This window comes from Parambassis ranga, chromosome 1, assembly GCF_900634625.1.
Source record: "Parambassis ranga chromosome 1, fParRan2.1, whole genome shotgun sequence".
NCBI lineage: Eukaryota > Metazoa > Chordata > Actinopteri > Ambassidae > Parambassis > Parambassis ranga.
Window position 1 is genome coordinate 7,612,559 of NC_041022.1, and position 19,733 is coordinate 7,632,291.

The window sequence follows — 19,733 nt, forward strand, 5'->3', positions numbered from 1 at the left end:
CGTGTTGGATAAAGAGGATTGGCTGATGCCCTTTTAATGGGGTGATTTTGGTAATATAGAAGTGGGTATCCTAAAGTGTTTAAGCCTCTTTCTGTTTTTAAACAGTTGTCACAATTTATAACTTTTATTCTGACCCTTGCTGTATAAGTTTGACCTCCACACATCACTCTATCATGTCTGTTTAATTGAATTCTTCTCTGGTCAGAAGCAGATTTTCTGGAGGCATCTATTATAAAAAGATGTTTTTCATGTCTCCACCATCACTGGTTTACATTGCAGGCATGCCTATCCCCCTTGGCTGTCCTTTTTTTCACTTTCAGTTAGCCTGAAGCCATGGAGTATCATTTTTACTTGTAGTAATTGCATGCCTCTTAAATATTTGTCCTTGTTTTGTAGGACCCTCGAACAAAGCATAAGTTTAAGATCCACACCTATGGGAGCCCGACTTTCTGTGATCACTGTGGCTCTCTGCTGTATGGCCTCATCCACCAGGGGATGAAATGCGACTGTGAGTAACTCTCTAAAAACCTTGGTTTTGAATCAACCTCAACAATAATATCAGTACTGTAATGTGCTCCAGAGTTAGCTGTGGTTTAAGTGGCCACTCAAGAGGTAGAAAAATGAATCCTACACTCTGCTCTGATGCAGGCTAAAGATGCATTAGGACAGCATGTAGAGGAAAATCATTGCCCCACACTGATTATGTTGTCTTTTTGGGGGCCACTTTATCAGCATTTAGTCTCAAGAGGGGGGAAAGCCTGTTGTTCCTCTTCAGTGAAGCAAATGTGTTCCCCTCCTTGACTTTCACTCATTAAAATCACATATTGTATGTTTTCTATGTTCCCTGTACCTTCATAGCAGGCCAGCTATCAAAGCATTTCAGATTCCTTATTAATATCCCCTTTCTTCCTTTTAATCTAGTCTTAGTGGATTAAAGTCTGAATGCATTAATGAGCTACCATACATTATCTGCTACCTTCATAGACTACCAGTTATGCCCACTGATTGCTTCAGGGTGTACATAAATAGAGATGTGGAGCGGCAAATTATTCTGGCAGATCAATTGCACCTCTAATCACGGCACAATGATATGCACTGTAGTATTTTAGGCACACAGGACTTGTTCCAGAGAGGCATAAAAAAAATAAAGATGTTCTCAGTTAGACTGTGGTAAGAGCAGAACAGCCATTTTTTTGTATTTTTTTCACCTATTGACCTGGTGTCATGGTGATGTAACCATCAGTAACTGTTCTCAATCCATGATGGGGTGCCTCAGCTGGCTGACACATGCCTTATATGCATGACATCACAGGGAGAAATCTAGGTCGTAACCTTGTTATCTCCTTTCTCCCACAGCCTCCAGAAGAATCAATCCTTTAATATTGTGCCAAACATGTATGATACAGGAAATGAGATTGAAATATGTCAGTAGCGATAGTAGGTGCAGTAAGACTGGAAGGCATGTTAAAGCTGCTTACTGCATTGGAACAGTAAGCCACGAGAGATTGAATACATTGCTTTTGAAAGAGTGGTTTTCATGGCTATTTTCCATTTAAAAATATATGTACATAAATGTGAGTTTAGTTTTATTTGAATCAAAAGCATACTGTAATAAGCACTGTTCCCTGATGCCTTATATTTCCCATTTGTCCCACCAGCTTGTGACATGAACGTTCATAAGCAGTGCGTCATGAACGTGCCCAGCCTGTGTGGAACCGATCACACTGAACGGAGGGGGCGTGTTTACCTCAAGTGTGAGGTCAGCGGGGATAAGCTGCATGTCACAGGTAGGCCGCATACCCTTCCTTCTTTGTTAGCACACCTCTGGTAGAGGTTTGTGTGTCTGCAGACTATGAGGATGTAGATGGTTGGAGACGCTTTTGTTCTGTTTTAGATTGTAAGCCCGGATCAATTGCAGCACTTTACCCTTTTCGGCGATAATCCCTGATTGTCTGATTTCACACAGGCTTTCACTTTTTATCCCCTGCCCACCATTAACCTGAATTGAATCTTCCTCACCATTAACTCTGCCTGCTTGTGAATCTAACTTCTCACTGCATAGCTGGCCTTGTGACTATCAGCTATCAGTTTGCTGCTAAGGCTATTCCCTTTTGGTGCACCAATCAATAGAGCTTCTCCTGTTAAACATGCTGTCTAAGAAATAGTTATGACACATTTGGACGGCAATCCTGGACCAAATATGTAGTCCTGCAGTGGTGTGTGGTCTGCTGCTGCGTGGGCCTTGTGTTGTTACTCTTTTTAAACAGTCACGACTTGCTCTGTGTTGGCTGAAGTATCTAACGTAACTGAATCGTCTCTGCGAAGCAAATTGAAGGCTTGATTAATTAATTTATATCTCCTCAGAATTACATGGAGACTAAGCTCTTTGTGAACAGGGATGTGGCTTCACCATCATCAGACTTGTAATTTATTCATGAGAAAGGCTATTCTACATCATCACTGGCTAGTCCTTTGTATTGCTGATGTCTTTAGCTTCAAAGAAACACCTCCAGAACCCATTAAAGGATTTTACAGGTTGTTATTAATAGCATTTATTTAATGCAGTGCAATAAATAAGGATTTAATATTCTTTCGTTTAAAGAAATCTCTAGACTGTAAAGAAAGCCCTCCCATACTTTGCACATCATTAATATTTTGTATCTAATTATTTTTCTGTATGTTTACTCAACCTCTGCATGCCATGCTATTTTCCAAACATAACCAATGCATACAACAAAACGACAGCTTAAGTATTTTAATCTCAGTTATTTGACAGTTCATAATTGCTGACTTTGCAAGCAGCGTTGAATAATCCTCTCACAGCAAATAATGGCTGACCAGCTGTTGTGGCTAAGCTGAGATAATTTAATGCATAATCAGTCAAATGTACAAGTTCCCATCTAAAAGTGGCACAAAAATGCAGATTCTCACATTTTAGCAAATACAGTGGGGGGTTCCACGCCAGTGGACAGGCCAAATGCTATGTTACTGGACACAACACTGAATGATCAGCTAATCTGTAAAGATGCATCAAAAATTTACAAATTAAATTAAATTAAGAAACCTTTATAAGTCCCACAATGGGGAAATTGCTTTAGGCAGCCCAGCAAAGAGCGCCACAAACCAGTGAGTACACTGGAGGCTATGCGGGTAAAGTGCCTTGCCCAAGGACACACAACAGTGACTAGGGAGGAGTTGGGATCGAACCACCAACCTTCTGGTTATTGGACAACCCTTTTTTTAAATTAAGAAACCTTTATTAATAGAAACAAAATACTTTTTATTATTTGTAGAACAGAATGTGGATTTGTAGCTATTTATATAAAATATTGTCATATGCAGGCTGCCCATTATCTGTGTTATTTTGTCTGAGTGCATTATAGAAAAAAATGCAATGCTGTAGTGGTGTATTTTTGTGTGGGAGACCGCTGTGCCTTGTATTTTGGGGCATGCTGTAAATCCCCCAACAGTAATGATAGTGTATTAACACATCTGCTAGAACAATAGTGACGGCAGAGAGCTGACAGTAGGCGCACATAATCATTCAATTAGCTGGCTAACAGGGGTCACTGCATCACAAGACCCTGGCACTGAACCTCACAGACTTATTCACTTATCTCATAATCAGAAGTAGAACCAGGCAGGGGGAGTAGTGCAGTATCACAGCTCAACACAGCACAAACGTTAAGAGGGAGTGATTAACACAATGACTTGCATGATCAAGCTATTGAATGTGCTCATTTTCCAAGCACTGACAGTAAGTGTTATGTGAGCACAAGTTTGCTCTCTGTTCTTGTGATTCATTTTTGGTGCCAGTTCTAATACTGCATTCATTGTTATCACACCTGCCAGATATCTCAGCTAAAAAAATATATAAAAAAAGGAAACGATGATCATTTGTGGGTACATAATTTTCTGATTATGACTGATGACTAATCTAATGCTTAATGTTTGAGCTCATAAACCGACTGACTAGCTGTATTTTGCAGAAAATGTGATAAGCTAAGATGTTGTAACTTAATATCCAAGCTGCTACATACTGTATAACGCTATTGCTTCAAAACACAGGGATGGAAAAAATAACAATAAGGTTAAACAGTAGTAACATCAATAGTGCCAAAAGTAAATGGCAGAATGTCCCAATGTTTGAATAATAAATATACTCTATAATAAGTGATGCATTGAAGTGTATTACACACATTTTCACACATACCCTGTGTACAGTATGTGTGAAAAAGCATAAATATTTCACACTTACATCTGTGTAGGTACCCATGAATGTGTAGTGGTGTACAGTACACCAGGGACTAGAGACCACCAACATCATCACCTGCAGTATGGTGTTTGGTTGTGCGCTCTTGATACAGTATACTGATTCCTGATCTGAAATCAACATGCATGTTTTTATTTGCATGTGTTCTTTGGCTTGTTTGCGTGTGCGTGGGTGTATGTGTGTAAAGAACTGCTGTACTAGCCTGCAGCCCACTCAAGCCAGATTGCACTGCAGATTATATTAGCTGCTGCCTTGCAGACAGACTGCCAAACAGAATTGTGTTACATTAGGAGGGAAGAGTTTAGCGAGAAACTGTAGTGGATGACTCGAGGGGGGAGTAAACTACACATCATTACCCGCTATACCATTCACAAACACAAGTGTGATATTTTTATTAGGATGTTTTATGGACTGTTTGGTCTACAAAGTAAGCATGACAAAACAGGTCTGCTGAAGGCCAGTAAATACCTCACAAACTGTAAGAAGATATAAACCTCAATGTTGTGATTTGGACATATACACATGATTAATGTAGGGGCACTTGGGATGTTTTGTTGACACAGACAGGTTAGGTTAGAGTATAGGAATTGTGGGTTAATCTACATGTAAAAAATAAGACGTGTTAAAACATCCCTAGCTCCAGCTTGTCTGTTTCATGAATTTCAACAGGGTTATTAGAGCCATCTGAGGTAACAGCTTTTTTGAATTACCTTTATTTATTTTGGCTTTAAGTAAAGATTTCTTTTCTTTTATGTGATTCAAGAAGTAGGTTCAACTGTGGTTTACAAGGAAAATGGCATTCTGCCATGATCTGGTTCCTGGAAAGTGGTCACAGCTTCTTTGTATTCTTTAAAGGTGGTTATTGGCTTACTTTCCTTTAAAACAATCCTTGATTCAATGTACTGACATACTTTTCAACAGGGGCAGATCTTTGTGAAAGTCCTGCTTCTTTTGTTGGTACCAACATTTTTTATTTAGCTTGTGTACCAAAACATATTTTCTTAAACATTTGCCTTCCAAATCAGTAACCCAGTTAAAGATTTTCTCACGTGATATACTGTGAATGTGCGTAATCCAGCAGTTGAGTGGAGAGCTAGTTTTCTAAGTGAGTACAAAATGATGAGTGTGACAATCACTTGACTGACCTGGCAGTGCTCGCTCACTCCAGTTTCTTTCAACGACTGGCCAAAATGAACAGAAGTCACATGGAAAGGGGGGTAGCAGCTGTTCTTTAAACCCCTACGTGGACCCACAAATGAACTCCATCCAGGCCAACAGAGCCAGACAAGCTGGCTTTCTAGGCCAGAGACACTGAAATAGCAAAATTAAATAGTGAGTCACTCAGAAACAGTGAGAGATATTTGCACAGATTCCAGACAAATGACTTGTGAGAATGTGTGTTTTGTTAGTTGCAGTAAAATTGAGAGGGGGAGGTGCAGAGGAAGACAGAACAAGCTCTGTTTCTCTGCTGATGGACAGACATAGCCCTCTAACCTTTTTCTCCTGCATACAGCTGTCTTCTGTGTGCTGGTGCTGAGGAAGCCACCCTCCTGTTTGTTTCAGCAACCCTATTGTTCATTGATCCTGTGTCAATGTCCAGAGTAGACATTTGGGAGAGTGCTAGTTTGCAGTAGTTCCTCATTTCTAATGATTCTCCACACTTTGTGTGAATGTACACGGACATGTAATAACGCCGCCGCCGGCTGGTCCTTTGGAAGTGTGTGAGAGACAGTGGTAATAATTACATTTTCATTCTGTTCCCTCGTTGACTCACCCAGTTCTGCACAAAAGTATAATTTTACAGGCCCTCTCATTTCCCCTGTCATCTTCATTGTAACCTTTTTATTAGTTGTTTCCTTTTGCCTTACTGTATAAATGTGCATCAGCTATTTGTTACACTAGAACTAGTGTGCATTTTTTAAATGTTGGTGCGTCGTAGGTGGTGCTAAGAGTGGATACACTGTAGGTGTGGGTGGATCAGGGAAGTCAGCTTTTACTGTTTTTTTTTTTTTAGTACAATACAGAATTCTTTGTGCAAACTCACACACCTGAAGAGACTTCATTCAGAGTCCTATTTAGATAAGATTGCTAAGATACAAATTAAGATCACAGTATTTATCCATTTGTCGAAATGATCCGTGTCAGTATACTGTATGTTTACATACTGTGTTTTTAACCCTAAATAGCCCAATATTGAGGCTGGCCTGCATACGCTGTAGGGCCAAAGAAATGGAAAGAATGTGTAATTCTGTATATTTTTGTGGAATATTTGTCTTTAACTGAAGTCATCTTGCAGTTGCAATTTGACTTCCCATATACACTGGATTGTTCTTTCTTCCTTTTACGTTTTAAGTTTAAGGTGCATTACATTTTATGCATTTTCATTCTTCAGAGACACAGTGATTTTGAGTTTTGAGTTACAAGCAGATCTGTTTTTTTATACCTAGTTCCATGATGCTAAAAAGTTTCTTATTCAATCAGCTAGTCTTTCAAAATGATTATAAAAAAGGATATCCTGCCTGTTAATGTTACTGAGCTCTGAGGATTTTCTGGAAGGCAGAGTTGGGGTTGGATCAAAGCTCTGTCTGGGGTTTTGGATGTGGTCTGCAGGTTGCCAAATGATGATCACTGCCCAGTGATCTGAAAGCTGCTGCTTCTACTCTGCCTGTCTTTTTGTTACAGTAATTTCCATCTCTTTGTAGTGTCTGAGTCATTTTGCAGAAAAGCCAATAGGTTCTTGCCAAAAAAGAGAAGAGAGAAATTTTACTTAATATTGCTTCCATTATATTTTCCCAATGAATCAGTGTTAGAATGGAGCAGCTGACAGCTCTTGTGATGGTACCAATGCCAGCATTTTTCCACTGCAGGAACAGCAGTGTTTCTCCTGCCTTCATGTGAGTTTTTTTTGCCGTTGCAATTATGATAAACATTATCACACCACTTAGTACTTGTGCACACTGTAAAATAAAACTCTTAGTGCCCATTTTTGTTTTAAATATACATTTTTGTTGATCACACTCAAAAAGTAACTAATTAGATGAACTCAATTGAGTTTATTCCATCCAATAAATATGTGTAATAATGTCTAATGAATTGTTAATTGAATTTGTTGGTCCAACATGATTTTTCCCATTAGTCCAACTCATATATATAAATATGAGAACAGTACCTTACACTAAATGGAACACTGAAACTTAGCAGAGGCAAGAGTTTGAATCCTCAGGCAGACAACAAGGCATTTAAGGACATTCTCGGGTTGTAAAAGAGTGTCTTTAAGACAATGGTTGCAGTATTGCTGTGTGCTTGTTCAAATAAAGACAATAAAGTTTATACCCTAAAATTTATCAAATCAACTAACCACATCGTTTATTGCCAGGATCTTTTCTCTTCTCTCCCTTCACTCCTCCTCTGTTCTGGAAAATTTGTAGAAGCTTCTCTGAGAAGTGGTCCAGCTGGGCCAGGAACTTCAGCTGCAGTGGCTTTGTGGTGATCCTCAAGAACTCGTCACTCACCTTGAAAAAAGGAGTAGGATAAAAAAAAAATGTGTTATTTGTAATTACTCTCCGCAGACATGAAGGGCAAAAGTCATTTAAGGTTATTTTTCTTATAGAACAGATCTAAAGCTAAAGGAAGGAATGCTAAAATGATCATAGCTGCTTGTAAAGCCCGTCAACTCCGACTTGAACAACGACTGAAATTTCTTCTCAACGTTGTCGCAGATGTCACATGTCCTTTTATGTTAAGGCATGCACAGTATGTCATATGAAGACATTAAACTTGTTAAAAATAAGACAGAAAACTTACCCACAATAGGAGTCGCACATGCGACGCCACTCTTGTTGTCGTAAGCAGAGGCAGAACATGGTGGATGACGGTGAGGTCAGAGGGTGATCTCCCGCGCATGCTCTGATAGTTGAACTCATCCTGTTTGGGTAGCGGAGTCCCAGCTAGAAGAAGAAGAAGAAGTCCCAGCTGAAACATCTTATGTTACACTTTCTAAACAGGTTTAGGTATTTAGGTATTGTTGGAATTAATATATTTTCATAAGGCAAACCTTATATTAATATGTCACCTCTAAGAGGGGTGTGAATCATTTCTTATGCTTGAGTGCACAAATATTGCATACTAGACTGCTCTGTGATGTAATGTCATTACAATATGGATTAACAGTGCCGCTATTCAAGAAACTTTTTTTTTAATTATCAGCACACTTAGAGGGAGGAGAGCAAAACCTGCCTACCTATAAATTCCTCCAGCCATGTTTATAAAGGGTGGGGAAGAACAAACATGGCTGCAGTCATTTCTCTGGTGGGGTCAGCTAAAGACAAGGCTTTGTGTGTATGTGCGCATGTTTACACAGATTGTTGAAAGAATCTGGCATCCGCAGTCCAATATTAGGACGGTGTCAGATCACACTTCACTGTAAGATCTTAATCACACTCAAAGAAACTGTGTTTGCATTCTGCTACACATGTTGACACTAGTTTAGAAATGCTGGAGAAGTTCCATTCAATTAACAGGAATCTTTCAGGGATGTCTGTGTGATTTTTATCTAGCTTTTTTCTGTCATATTAACACATAATTGCACATGTAGACTCTGTCCTTTTTAGTGTCTCAGAGGAGCTCAGAGTACAGCTGAACTTTGTTGCCGTGGGATTTCTGCTGCCAGACTCCCAGAAGTCATTGGTATTCCCAGTGTGTTGTGACTGTCCTGCCTCAGCTCCCGCTCTCACCCTCCCACCTCTGACTTCACACCATTTTAACAGCAAGCCTCTGATTTTCATCACTTCAGTTTCTCTTCTTCTTGTTCATGTTTTTCTTTTCTCATTTTTTTTTATGAATAATTTTATGTAATTTTGCAAAATAGAAATTGGCAGATGTGGTGTGTTATTTAAATGCTGGCTTTTGGGCAATTTAACATGCAAAATAATTCATATTTGCTACTAACAGCCAGAGACTTTCCAGCACAGTTCTTATTGTACTATACTACAACACATAGGCTATAGCAGTCACTACGCCTTTTCATTCCAGATAGATTATATCAGCACAACAATGCACTTCCTGAATGCTAAATGTTGTGCAGCATTTCAACATTTGTAACAATCTGACCAAGAAAATCAACATTAAAGTCCAGATGTGCACACTGTCAAAGCACTTATCAAAAGATTTTTTGCAGATTTCAAAGTCAGAAATACTGGTTATCTTTAAAAGAAAGCTCAGGAGGTCACAGGCCACATTATGCACCGTGCATTTGCATCCAAAACTGTGTGCTTTTAACTATTATTTGACCGTAAACCAAAAAGTTTCAGCTGTACAGAACTTTGGCTGTCAGCCTTTGAAGTAAAGCAGTAAAAATCACTAGGACCACACACGCACTTTATGCCATAAGTTATGTGGAAGGGAAAGCTCTGTGCCAGCCAGGAAGAATAATGCAGTCTACAATACCCCCTAATGGTCACGACTGGAATTACAGCCTGCAGCGACTCAGGAATAGTCTTGTCAAGTAAAACCTTTATATTATTGTCAGGACATGTTTAAAATTCAAACACAGACATGCACACAAATTATACATGTATAGGTTATAATTTGTTTTGTTTGACAGCACACTTAGTATTAAACATTACCAAATACTTATTGCTTAATACCATACAAACTACATTGTAAACTTTGCTTGATTGCTGCTGCATTCACAAACACCAGCCATTAAACGGTGGCCCTTATATATACTTCATAAATGTCATTTGGGTTCTGGCAGTTTGCATACATATGGCCAGTACATGAAATATTCAGAACATGACCTTTACAGAAAAAGAATTGAGAAACTGAGGAAAGAACAGAGGTTTAAAGTTCATCCGTTCACATACAGTTACATGGTACTCAAATATCACATTTAAATCATGTAGGGTGTCTATTGGCTTCACTGAACTGAAGTTAAAGATTCTTACAAGGCACAAAGAACAGCTCAGAAAGACACCATATATGCCTCCATTTTGTTCTGTTCTATAGGTGTGCTGCCACTCTAAATCACATCTCTTCAGTCTCTTTAGAGGTGATGATATTGTGGATTCTTTATATAAAGTGGATTATATATTTAATAGTCTATTAGAGGAAACAAGATAGTCCTTAGCTGACATGTTGTATATGTGTTTGGTAAAAACGTAGTGTGGATGAAGAAGATGTAACAAGGTTATTTTTTCTATCCCCGAAAAGCCAGGGAAAAAAAAGGTCTGCCTATGTTTCTCTTTTCTGGCTGTGGAGTGCATCCACATTTGAGTGCACATACAGTTGTTGTTTGAAGAGTCTGGCTCAACACATTTTCACTGGATTTCTGAGAAAGCAGTGGGTTACCAGTTTAGGATCACTCAATATCTTCCCACACCTCAAGTTGCTTCTGTAACCGTCTGACTCTTTTGTGAAGTATGGTCCTTCTTTGTCTCTCGCCCTCTGTTTCTCTCTCTCTCTTTGCCAGTGTATACATATATATATATATTTATATATGTGTGTGTGTGTAATCTAAAGCAGTTCACTCTATCACTCATCCAACTTCACACACTCTCTGCACCCAAATCCTCTACCACAGGTCCTGAGAATGTTGAAGAAATTGGAGTGATGTTTACTAATGGATCATCAAATAGACATTTATTGTCTTTGATGGAACTGCACAGCAAAAAAAACAAAGATTTTATACTTTATCACTCCTGTGGCATCCCATTAGAAAATCACTTTTGCTCTAATGAGTGTCATGATAACTTGATGATCCCTCACTGATTTAGTTTATTTATCCACCTGCATCCTGTCAGCACCATATCACAATCAGAGTTAAGACAGAGGGTTTAGCACCTTCCCCTCCAGGTCAAAGGTCATTTTAGCATTACCACTGCTCAGGCTACCATTGTAGCATGACTGACAGTGCCACATGGAGAGTTGTCTGCAGTCTCTTGGGTGAGAGGTTTAACCAAGCAAGTAGACATCTATCCTGTCCCTGCGGGGACCCTGATGCATTGTGTGTCGATAAACATAGTGTGTGTATACATCTGGCTGTGTTCAGGGATGTCGGTGTGTCTGTTTGTGCTGTACTGTAGCTCAGGTCTGGCAGGTCTCCAATGCTCAGAGCTAATGGAGTGCTAATGTCCCCGGTGTGCCCTTGTTTACTGAACAGCTAAATACAGGAGGACAAGAAGAGAGACTTCGCCTACTTAAGCATGACACAGCCTGCAATGTTGAATCACTGTTCTCATAACACTTCCTGCATTCGCTCCCTTTATGGCTCACAACCATAAATAATCCTCATAGGAAGCGGCTTGCCGTTTGATCCTGGACACCTGCACTTTATTATGTTGATGTTCACCTGTTGATGAAAAGGAAGCATCTGGTGTTCCATTTCTTTTTTATAACCAAGCCCAGCATAGATAAAGAGCAAACTCACACATGTTGCTGTCTATTAAAACTAACATCATCTTCATATTCTTCATCCTTCTCAGTGAGTGAAGCCAAAAACCTCATCCCCATGGACCCCAATGGCGCGTCTGATCCATATGTCAAGCTTAAGCTCACACCCGACCCCAAAAATGAGACCAAGCAGAAGACCAAAACCATCCGCGCCAACCTCAACCCCGTTTGGAATGAGTCCTTTACTTTGTGAGTGACTTTTGTCTTCTGTTCACACCTTGTGTCCTGCAGCAGGATACACACCTAAGGAATATACCAAACTTATTAAATGTGCTAATGTTTTTTGATGCACAGCAAGCTGAAGCCTACAGACAAGGACCGCAGGCTGTCTGTAGAGGTGTGGGACTGGGATCGGACCACCAGGAATGACTTCATGGGAGCCCTTTCCTTTGGTGTGTCAGAGCTCATGATGTCCCCTGCGTGTGGCTGGTAAGACTCTTCTTTAATGAGCAATTACTGTTGGTGAGACGTCTCTGAGCACAAATAGACAGTTTGTCATCTCATCACATTTCCTCGAGGGTGCTTTTTTTTGTATGCATCTATCATTTTTTTTCTTAATTTTTCCATTCTGTCCCTCTTCACAGGTACAAGTTATTGTGCCAGGAGGAGGGGGAGTACTACAACGTCCCCATCTCCGAGGAGGATGATGGTAATGAGGAACTGAGGCAGAAATTTGAGGTAAGCATTCGTTAAAATCATAAACATTCTTGTCCTGTTTTTTTTTGTCTGTTGGCTTGAATTACTGACCGATTTATAATGGAAAAGCATCACTGAACATATACAATGTGTCAAAATCTACAATGTGTCAAAATCTGCATGGTAGTTCAGGAACACAAGACAACAGGTGATAGGCGCAACTACACAACTGATCCTGCCACCCTGCGCTTGAGTGGGTGATTATCAAATTGTCACCTGCTCAGAGCTGCATAGCTGTTAAATTAAAGACAGCTGCAGCTTTGAAAGACGTCCTCAAATAGTCCACTAAGGGAATACATTTCTACAACTTTTTTGCAACCATTTATTGAGGTTAAGGTTTATTCTGACGTCAAGCGTTGGAGGTGTGGCAAGATTGAAAACATTTTATGTTTGTCAAATGTCCATATACAGACAATTTTCCTTTACATTATAATTACGGTATCATCATCATCATCATCATCATCTCTCAACATATCTCAGTGATGCACATAGTGATTTGGATTGTTTAAAATCCCAGGCAAACTGTAAACATTGACCTTTTAAATCATGTTTACACACACACACAAACCGCTTTCAATTTGAAATGCTAAAAAGACACAATGTGTGCATGTGTGTTTTTTTCTTCATTCAGTGTGGTGCATGTCTGCAGTGCTCAGACAGGAGAGTCTCTTTCTGAGGTTCTCTGATTGTCACATTGTGCAGCCTCTCAGTGGGAGCCCGGGTCTCTTATTTTCCATGACATTTCTGCTACTCATGTTGGAGGGAGCTGTGGAAAGAATGTGGAAGAACGGAAAGACAGGCTGTTAGAGAGGCGCAGAATGAAGCCGATATATTGAATATGTACACCGATAGACAGCTAAATACTATTTTTAGTCTTGCTGACATTTAAGTTCAAAAGTGCTCTTCAGTTTTGCAAAAATAAACCTTATATACTCATTGAGAATACATATTAACTATGTATCGTAAATCTTTTATAATCACATGCATGGTGCATTTATCAGTCTATATGAATATGAATGATTGTAACCATTTGTTGTCTGTCAGTTTGCAGAGATGAGGCCAGGTTAACATTTTTTAAATGTTGACATGATAGTGGGTTATTTAGAGAGATTTGTTTATGGCACAATCAGTATATATGATGTGTTATGCTAGTGTCAACAGCTGGTCCTTAGCCTTTCATACACGCAACAAATATTTTCAGCATCTGCAGAGTTAGTTCTGTAACACCTGGAGAACCTTTTTCTTACTTCTCTCTTCTCTTCACAAACCGCTCTGTGGTTCTCTCCCTTTTTTCCCCACTTAGCATCCTGCTCCCTCCTTTGTGCTTGGTGAGACTTATACTGTACAAATGCTTCTTCATCATATTTCACATTGTCATATTTTAATGCGAGAGTTTCTCTCTTCCTTTCTCCACGTCTTGCCCCCTGCTCTCAGGACTGCCAAATTAACTTTAATCTAAAGGTAGCTCTCCTCTCCTCTCCTCTCCTCTCCTCTCCTCTCCTCTCCTCTCCTCTCCTCTCCTCTCCTCTCCTCTCCTCTCCTCTCCTCTCCTCTCCTCTCCTCTCCTCTCCTCTCCTCTCCTCTCGTTGTGGTGTCACATTACTCACTCCTCTTTATATCTGATCATTTGTACGTGGTTCCAAGCTGCTACAAAGTGATCCCATTTACTAACAATTTGTATATTCTAGACATGAGAAATAGAAAAATTAGTCACTGCTCCTTTTTTGTGACCTTTAAACTCTTCTTATCCCTTTGAGTTTCTTAGGGGATTGTTAGTAAATCCTGACATCGCTCTGCTTACACTTCACAGCTATCCATTTGTCTGCATGGGTGTCTTTGTTTTGCTGTCAGTTGTATTTGTCCTGCCTGTGGATTATGACACCTTGTCTTCCACACTGTATGGCTTTACATCATTGCAAAGGCAGGTATAATCTGAAAGATTGTGGCTCATCGTGTCTCATCTTGGAATGTGCCTATGATGTATTTGTCTTCTATCTACAAACTTTTGATGAAACCTTGCTCTCAGGAGCAATAACGATTGCGACCACTAGATGTCAGCACTTGACTGAAATGCGTGTGTGTATGTGTGCGTGCGTGCATGTGTGCGTCTTCTTATTTCAACATCAGCAATTAAATTCTCAGCTGCATTTCAGAATTTCTTTTTCTTCCATTTTTTGTTTTGTCCTAATTTTATTTGTGGATTCTATACATGTGATTCATGGAACCACATTTGCAGATTTTGCTTGATTTGGGAAAATAATGAATGTGATAATACAGTTTTTCACAATTACTTATACACTAAATCACGGCCTAAACTCTTCTTTTGAGTTGGTCATTCTTCTGGCAACATCTGACTTTTTGCACTAAACTCATTCTGTCTTACTAAAATGTATAATCCATAATGGTAACCACAGGTGGCAGAAATAAAGGGCAGCTTACATTCATACTGACTTAAACCAATATAAGCCAGTTTAGACTGGGCAAATAAGATATATGCAGAACAGACAGGCGGTGTTTTGATAGTTTCTCCTATGCACCTGTTCACAGGAATAGGTTTGTTCTTACATTATTTCAGTAAAATATAAACATGCATATATTTGTAGTAATTGTACCATTTATTGTAATGGGATTTACATAATTAAGCACTTTTTTATTGTCTTAAAAATAAAAAGCTTTTTCTTCTGAGCTTTCCCTGACCACTGTCTGTTTTTTTTATTTAGTCTTTTCATTTTGACTGCTGTGTCTTTGATCAACACAGAAAAAAACTGTTTTAATGTGATTCATTTTTGCTGGAAGATTCTAAATATAGTTTGAGTTTACAGTTTAGAAAAATGGTTTTAATAAAGGTGTCTCAGCAGTTGTGAAAAACTGTCTAAGAAGTGTCTCCTTATGACACCTTTGACATCTTTGTCCATGTCATTTTTGTTTGTCTGTGTGTATGAGCTCTACTTTCATTGCCCATCGCCCATTCCACTACATGTAAAAGTCAGCAGTTGTGGTTTGCACTTCAGTAAGTCAGTACCTTTGGCTCCCTTCTCCCTGTGGTTTCAGGAACAAGCAGTTATGGAAGCCTCTTATCAGGTGCGTCTAAGGGGAAGGATGTAAGGCTGCTGCTCGCTTGGCCCGGGTTAGGCTCGTTTCTTTGGCTAAAGCTTACAGGTGTGCTGTGGTCTGGTGCGGTCTGCTCTGCTTCGTGTTCCTCTGCTGCTCTCACAGTTTAAGGGCAGACTATGGTAGAAGCCATTAACCAAACTAAACCTGCTCAGTATTGGTTGTCATATGTTAATAATCTGAGTGTAGCCACAGTGACTCCTGATTATATTGGTTCAGTAACTTCTCCTGTTTTCCTGCTTCCTGAGAACCATTGTATATTTTTTCAGACACTCAGTCAATTTGACACTTTAGATCTGGTGCTGTGTTTAGCTGTTGATTTTTCCCCTGATATTAGGGGTGCAGCATGAATTTGTATCTGTCTTGGCTGAGAGTGTAACCTGGACATGGCAGCGTGGATTGTGTTTTTGTGCAGAGACAGAAAGGATTGTTGTTGTGTAAGCATTCAGAGTGTGCACTGTAGTTTTTCAAGCTTCGTCAAGCATTTTTCGCCTTTGCTGGGCGACCGGGCATGACTTGGCATGAAGGAAGCTCAAAGCAGACAGTGTGGATGTGTTTTTGCAGGTCGACATTTGAGACACGTGTCTGCATGTACCTGGAGAAGCCACAGTGTGGCGCCCTTTCACCTTCATTACTCCACTAGTAGATGTCATCAGTGAGTTGTCAGATCTGATCCGAGTACAACAATCAGAGTTGTTTTTAGACTGTAAAAAGAATGTATTCATGTTAAGTGTTTATGATCTGTATGAACTTTTAGGTTTATAATTAACTAAATTGTCACATTTTACCTTTTTGTGCTGCATAAGCCAATCTGAACAGCCACTACTGACTGTCTGGTTTTAATTCTTTTGTATGTGAATTTGTGTATTTTGTGTATTTTAGTGTATTATTGCAGCAGCTCTTTAGTGGTACTGCTCTCCCATTCCACCCTTTATTTTGAGCTCTGCCTATCAATCATAATACTCTGGCTGTGACTGAGCAAATGAACTGTGTGAGTGAGTAAGTCTTTTTAGGAAGCATTCAATTCAATTCAAGCAGATTAGGTTTTTTATTATTATTATATTTTTGTATTAAATGGTGCTGTAGTGCTAAAAAGTGACTAAGGATGTTGGACACAAGGAACAAAGAAGTCTCTCCAAAGTCGGCTGGTGGTTTAGTATCTTATAAACACATTTTCTGCATATATTCATGATCTGGTGCTTGTTTTAAGACGTTTATGTCTTAGACACTATGTCTTTTGTGCCCTGAGTGCAGAAAGCCAAGATAGGCCCAGGGAAGAAGGTGATCACCGAGACAGATGACGGCCACTCCACCCAGCTGCCGTCCAGCAGCCTGGACCAGGTCAAACTCTGCGACTTCTCCTTCCTTGCTGTGCTGGGGAAAGGCAGCTTCGGCAAGGTGAGGCAGCATTGATCGATTCAGAAATAAAGTGTTGCTCTTGGTGGTTCTGGTCACCATCTCATACCTCTCTATAGGTCATGCTTGCAGAGATGAAGGCCACCGAAGAGCTGTACGCAATTAAGATCCTGAAGAAGGATGTAGTAATCCAGGATGATGACGTGGAATGTACCATGGTGGAGAAGAGGGTCCTGGCCCTGCAGGACAAGCCACCCTTCCTCACACACCTCCACTCGTGCTTCCAGACTGTGGTAGGTTAAATGCTCCTGGATGTGCATCTGGATAAGTCACTTGAGGTCAGGTCAGGTCAGATTAATTCAGGAGGGGGCTTTTAGCCAAACAGCTTCGTCATAAAGTGCTGTAGAGGGCAGCAGAGGGCGTGTATGACAAGTTCAATTAAAGAAAAAAAAAGAGAAAGTGAAACAAACAACAAATCCCAATTAGGAGGCTGAGGTATGCGTGTGTGTACTGACATACAAGCTTTGAGTCATGCCAAAACTAGACCACACTACCTGAGAGCACACAGCTAAGAGACACACAGGCATCTGTTACATGCAGACAGACACACACTCATAATAATAATAATAATAAGGAAGAATGAGACATTTGTCACCTTGACACAGGACTATGGATGCACAGATTGGCAGCCACATTATTGTTTTGTGACGATGCAAATACACTTAAGTCTAAATTGAAAAAAGAGGGTTTCCTTAATCAGGGTGCCTCTTGTTAAGTCTGCTCAGCCAGTGGTTAGAGCTGGTTTCCAAATGAATGTCTGCTAGCAGTCAGGTTTCTCTCAGAGGCCGAGCTACGCTACAGAACAGCAACTGATTAGAGCTGCAGCACCGTCAGGCAGGCAGGCAGGCACAGGAAACAGGAACAGCATAGTATCTCTTATAGCATATTCATGCACACACACAAACACAATTCATTCTTTCACACATTGTACAAAAAGAAATGCAAATACAACACACCTACACCCATAAGAATTCTTCTTCATAGAGCTCTGTTCTGGTGTTTTTCGTGTTTACATGGCTTCATCAAATACAAAAACAAGGCTAGGCTGCTACTGTTTAATCTGACCAGCTTGTGATTTTGGTGTTGTATAATTCTGATTATTTTTGGAGGCACATTGTAATCCACTTGATTGCTCCAGTGGAGAAAAAAGGAGGAGAGAAAGAGGAAGAGAAAAACAAGAGTCCCCAGCTGGATGTGAACCAAGAAGTCGTTCATGCCCACAGGGCCACCCGGATTTTAGCTTCATTATTTGAGGCTAATTTTTTACTCATATTTAACTTAACATTTATGTTTTACAAAGGTTGGTCAATTAGAAGGTCTTGTGTCAGCTTTTAATACCAATTAGCTGAAAGAACGTTTTAGATGTGTATGTTGAGAGAGAAAGTACAGTGTGCAATTTGCTCTGCCAACACCTGGCGTCGGGCCCAGTGGAAGCTCCAGCTTTGCTGTCTGTGTGGGTCTGTTGCTATGCTTTGTTAGTAAGGGACCAACAAACACATGTAGACTGGGGTCAGGCCAAAACTGTCAAGGGCAGTAAGGGACCAGCAATGTAAGACAAAGAAAATATTTTCTGACAGATGTCTGCGTGCGAGTGTTTTCTTTTGCCGTGAAGCACTTTGTTGTGGGCTTTTTAGGTCACCTTGTCATAAGAAAGAGTCACAGTAAAGAAGAAACAACACAGACAGCAAAGTCTAGAGGAGCCTGCATCCCTGAAATGTACACATCTATAACAGTTCAGAGATTCATTCACAAAGAGACATGCAGACATGTGTGGTTTTACAGACTGTTTTTTTCTAACAATAACAAAGATGCATATTTTATCCCGCCTATGTAAGCTCCTTTTGTCCTATTTTCCTCCTCCTCTGTGTGAGTACAGGACCGTCTGTACTTTGTTATGGAGTATGTGAACGGGGGAGACCTCATGTACCACATCCAACAAGTGGGCAAGTTCAAGGAACCTCAGGCAGTGTAAGACACATACATTGATCAGCCGAATTATTTTCTATGCTGTGTTTTTTAGCATGATTAGACAAAATGTTTCTCAAATGGAACTGGATGGGTGCAATGTGTTATAATTGTGTTATTGTTATTGCAGGTTCTATGCAGCAGAGATCGCTGCCGGTCTCTTCTTCCTGCACACTAATGGAATCATTTACAGGTGAGTATCAACAAGTTCATACTGAATAAAAGCATCGCTCCCCATTAAGTGCAAATATTGTTCTTCATCATTGTTTTGTTTGCATAGAATACAATAACAGAGAGGGAGAAAGGATTTCATATACAGAAGTAAACCTGGATTTAAGACTGAAGGTCACAGACTGAACATGTGAGAGCATGTTTCGAATGTCCTTTGTGTCTCCTCAGGGATCTGAAGTTGGACAACGTGATGCTGGACTCTGAGGGACACATTAAGATTGCAGACTTTGGCATGTGTAAGGAGAACATGTCAGAAGGAGTGACCACACGGACCTTCTGCGGCACTCCAGACTACATCGCTCCAGAGGTGAGTGAGGCTGAACATGTAAAAGTGTGTGTGTGTGTGTGTGTGTGTGTGCCTGTTTTGATGCATGAGGTCATCCCTGTCACTGTCTGGTCTGAGCCTGTGTCACCCTTGTGCTCCAGATTAAGGTTACTGCCTCAGGACAGGCAGACACACACACACACACACACAAACACACACACACACACACACACACACACACACACACACACACACACACATGCACACACGAACACATGATACACACACACACCCTCTAATGACGTAAGTGTTCTAGTCAGACAGACA

General features: G+C 40.2%; 1 protein-coding gene across 3 annotated transcripts in view; it reads left to right on the forward strand.

Annotated features, from left to right (window-relative positions):
* Nucleotides 1-19,733, forward strand: part of prkcaa (protein kinase C, alpha, a) — a 122,797-nt gene that overhangs the window by 72,878 nt on the left and 30,186 nt on the right. For all 3 annotated transcript variants that reach the window (XM_028417564.1, XM_028417546.1, XM_028417554.1), the window contains exons 4-13: nt 397-508; nt 1,659-1,787; nt 11,755-11,911; nt 12,017-12,151; nt 12,307-12,400; nt 16,784-16,927; nt 17,005-17,178; nt 18,822-18,913; nt 19,041-19,103; nt 19,310-19,448. In XM_028417564.1, coding sequence (XP_028273365.1) covers nt 397-508; nt 1,659-1,787; nt 11,755-11,911; nt 12,017-12,151; nt 12,307-12,400; nt 16,784-16,927; nt 17,005-17,178; nt 18,822-18,913; nt 19,041-19,103; nt 19,310-19,448 — 1,239 coding nt within the window. The remainder of the gene's footprint in view (nt 1-396; nt 509-1,658; nt 1,788-11,754; nt 11,912-12,016; nt 12,152-12,306; nt 12,401-16,783; nt 16,928-17,004; nt 17,179-18,821; nt 18,914-19,040; nt 19,104-19,309; nt 19,449-19,733) is intronic.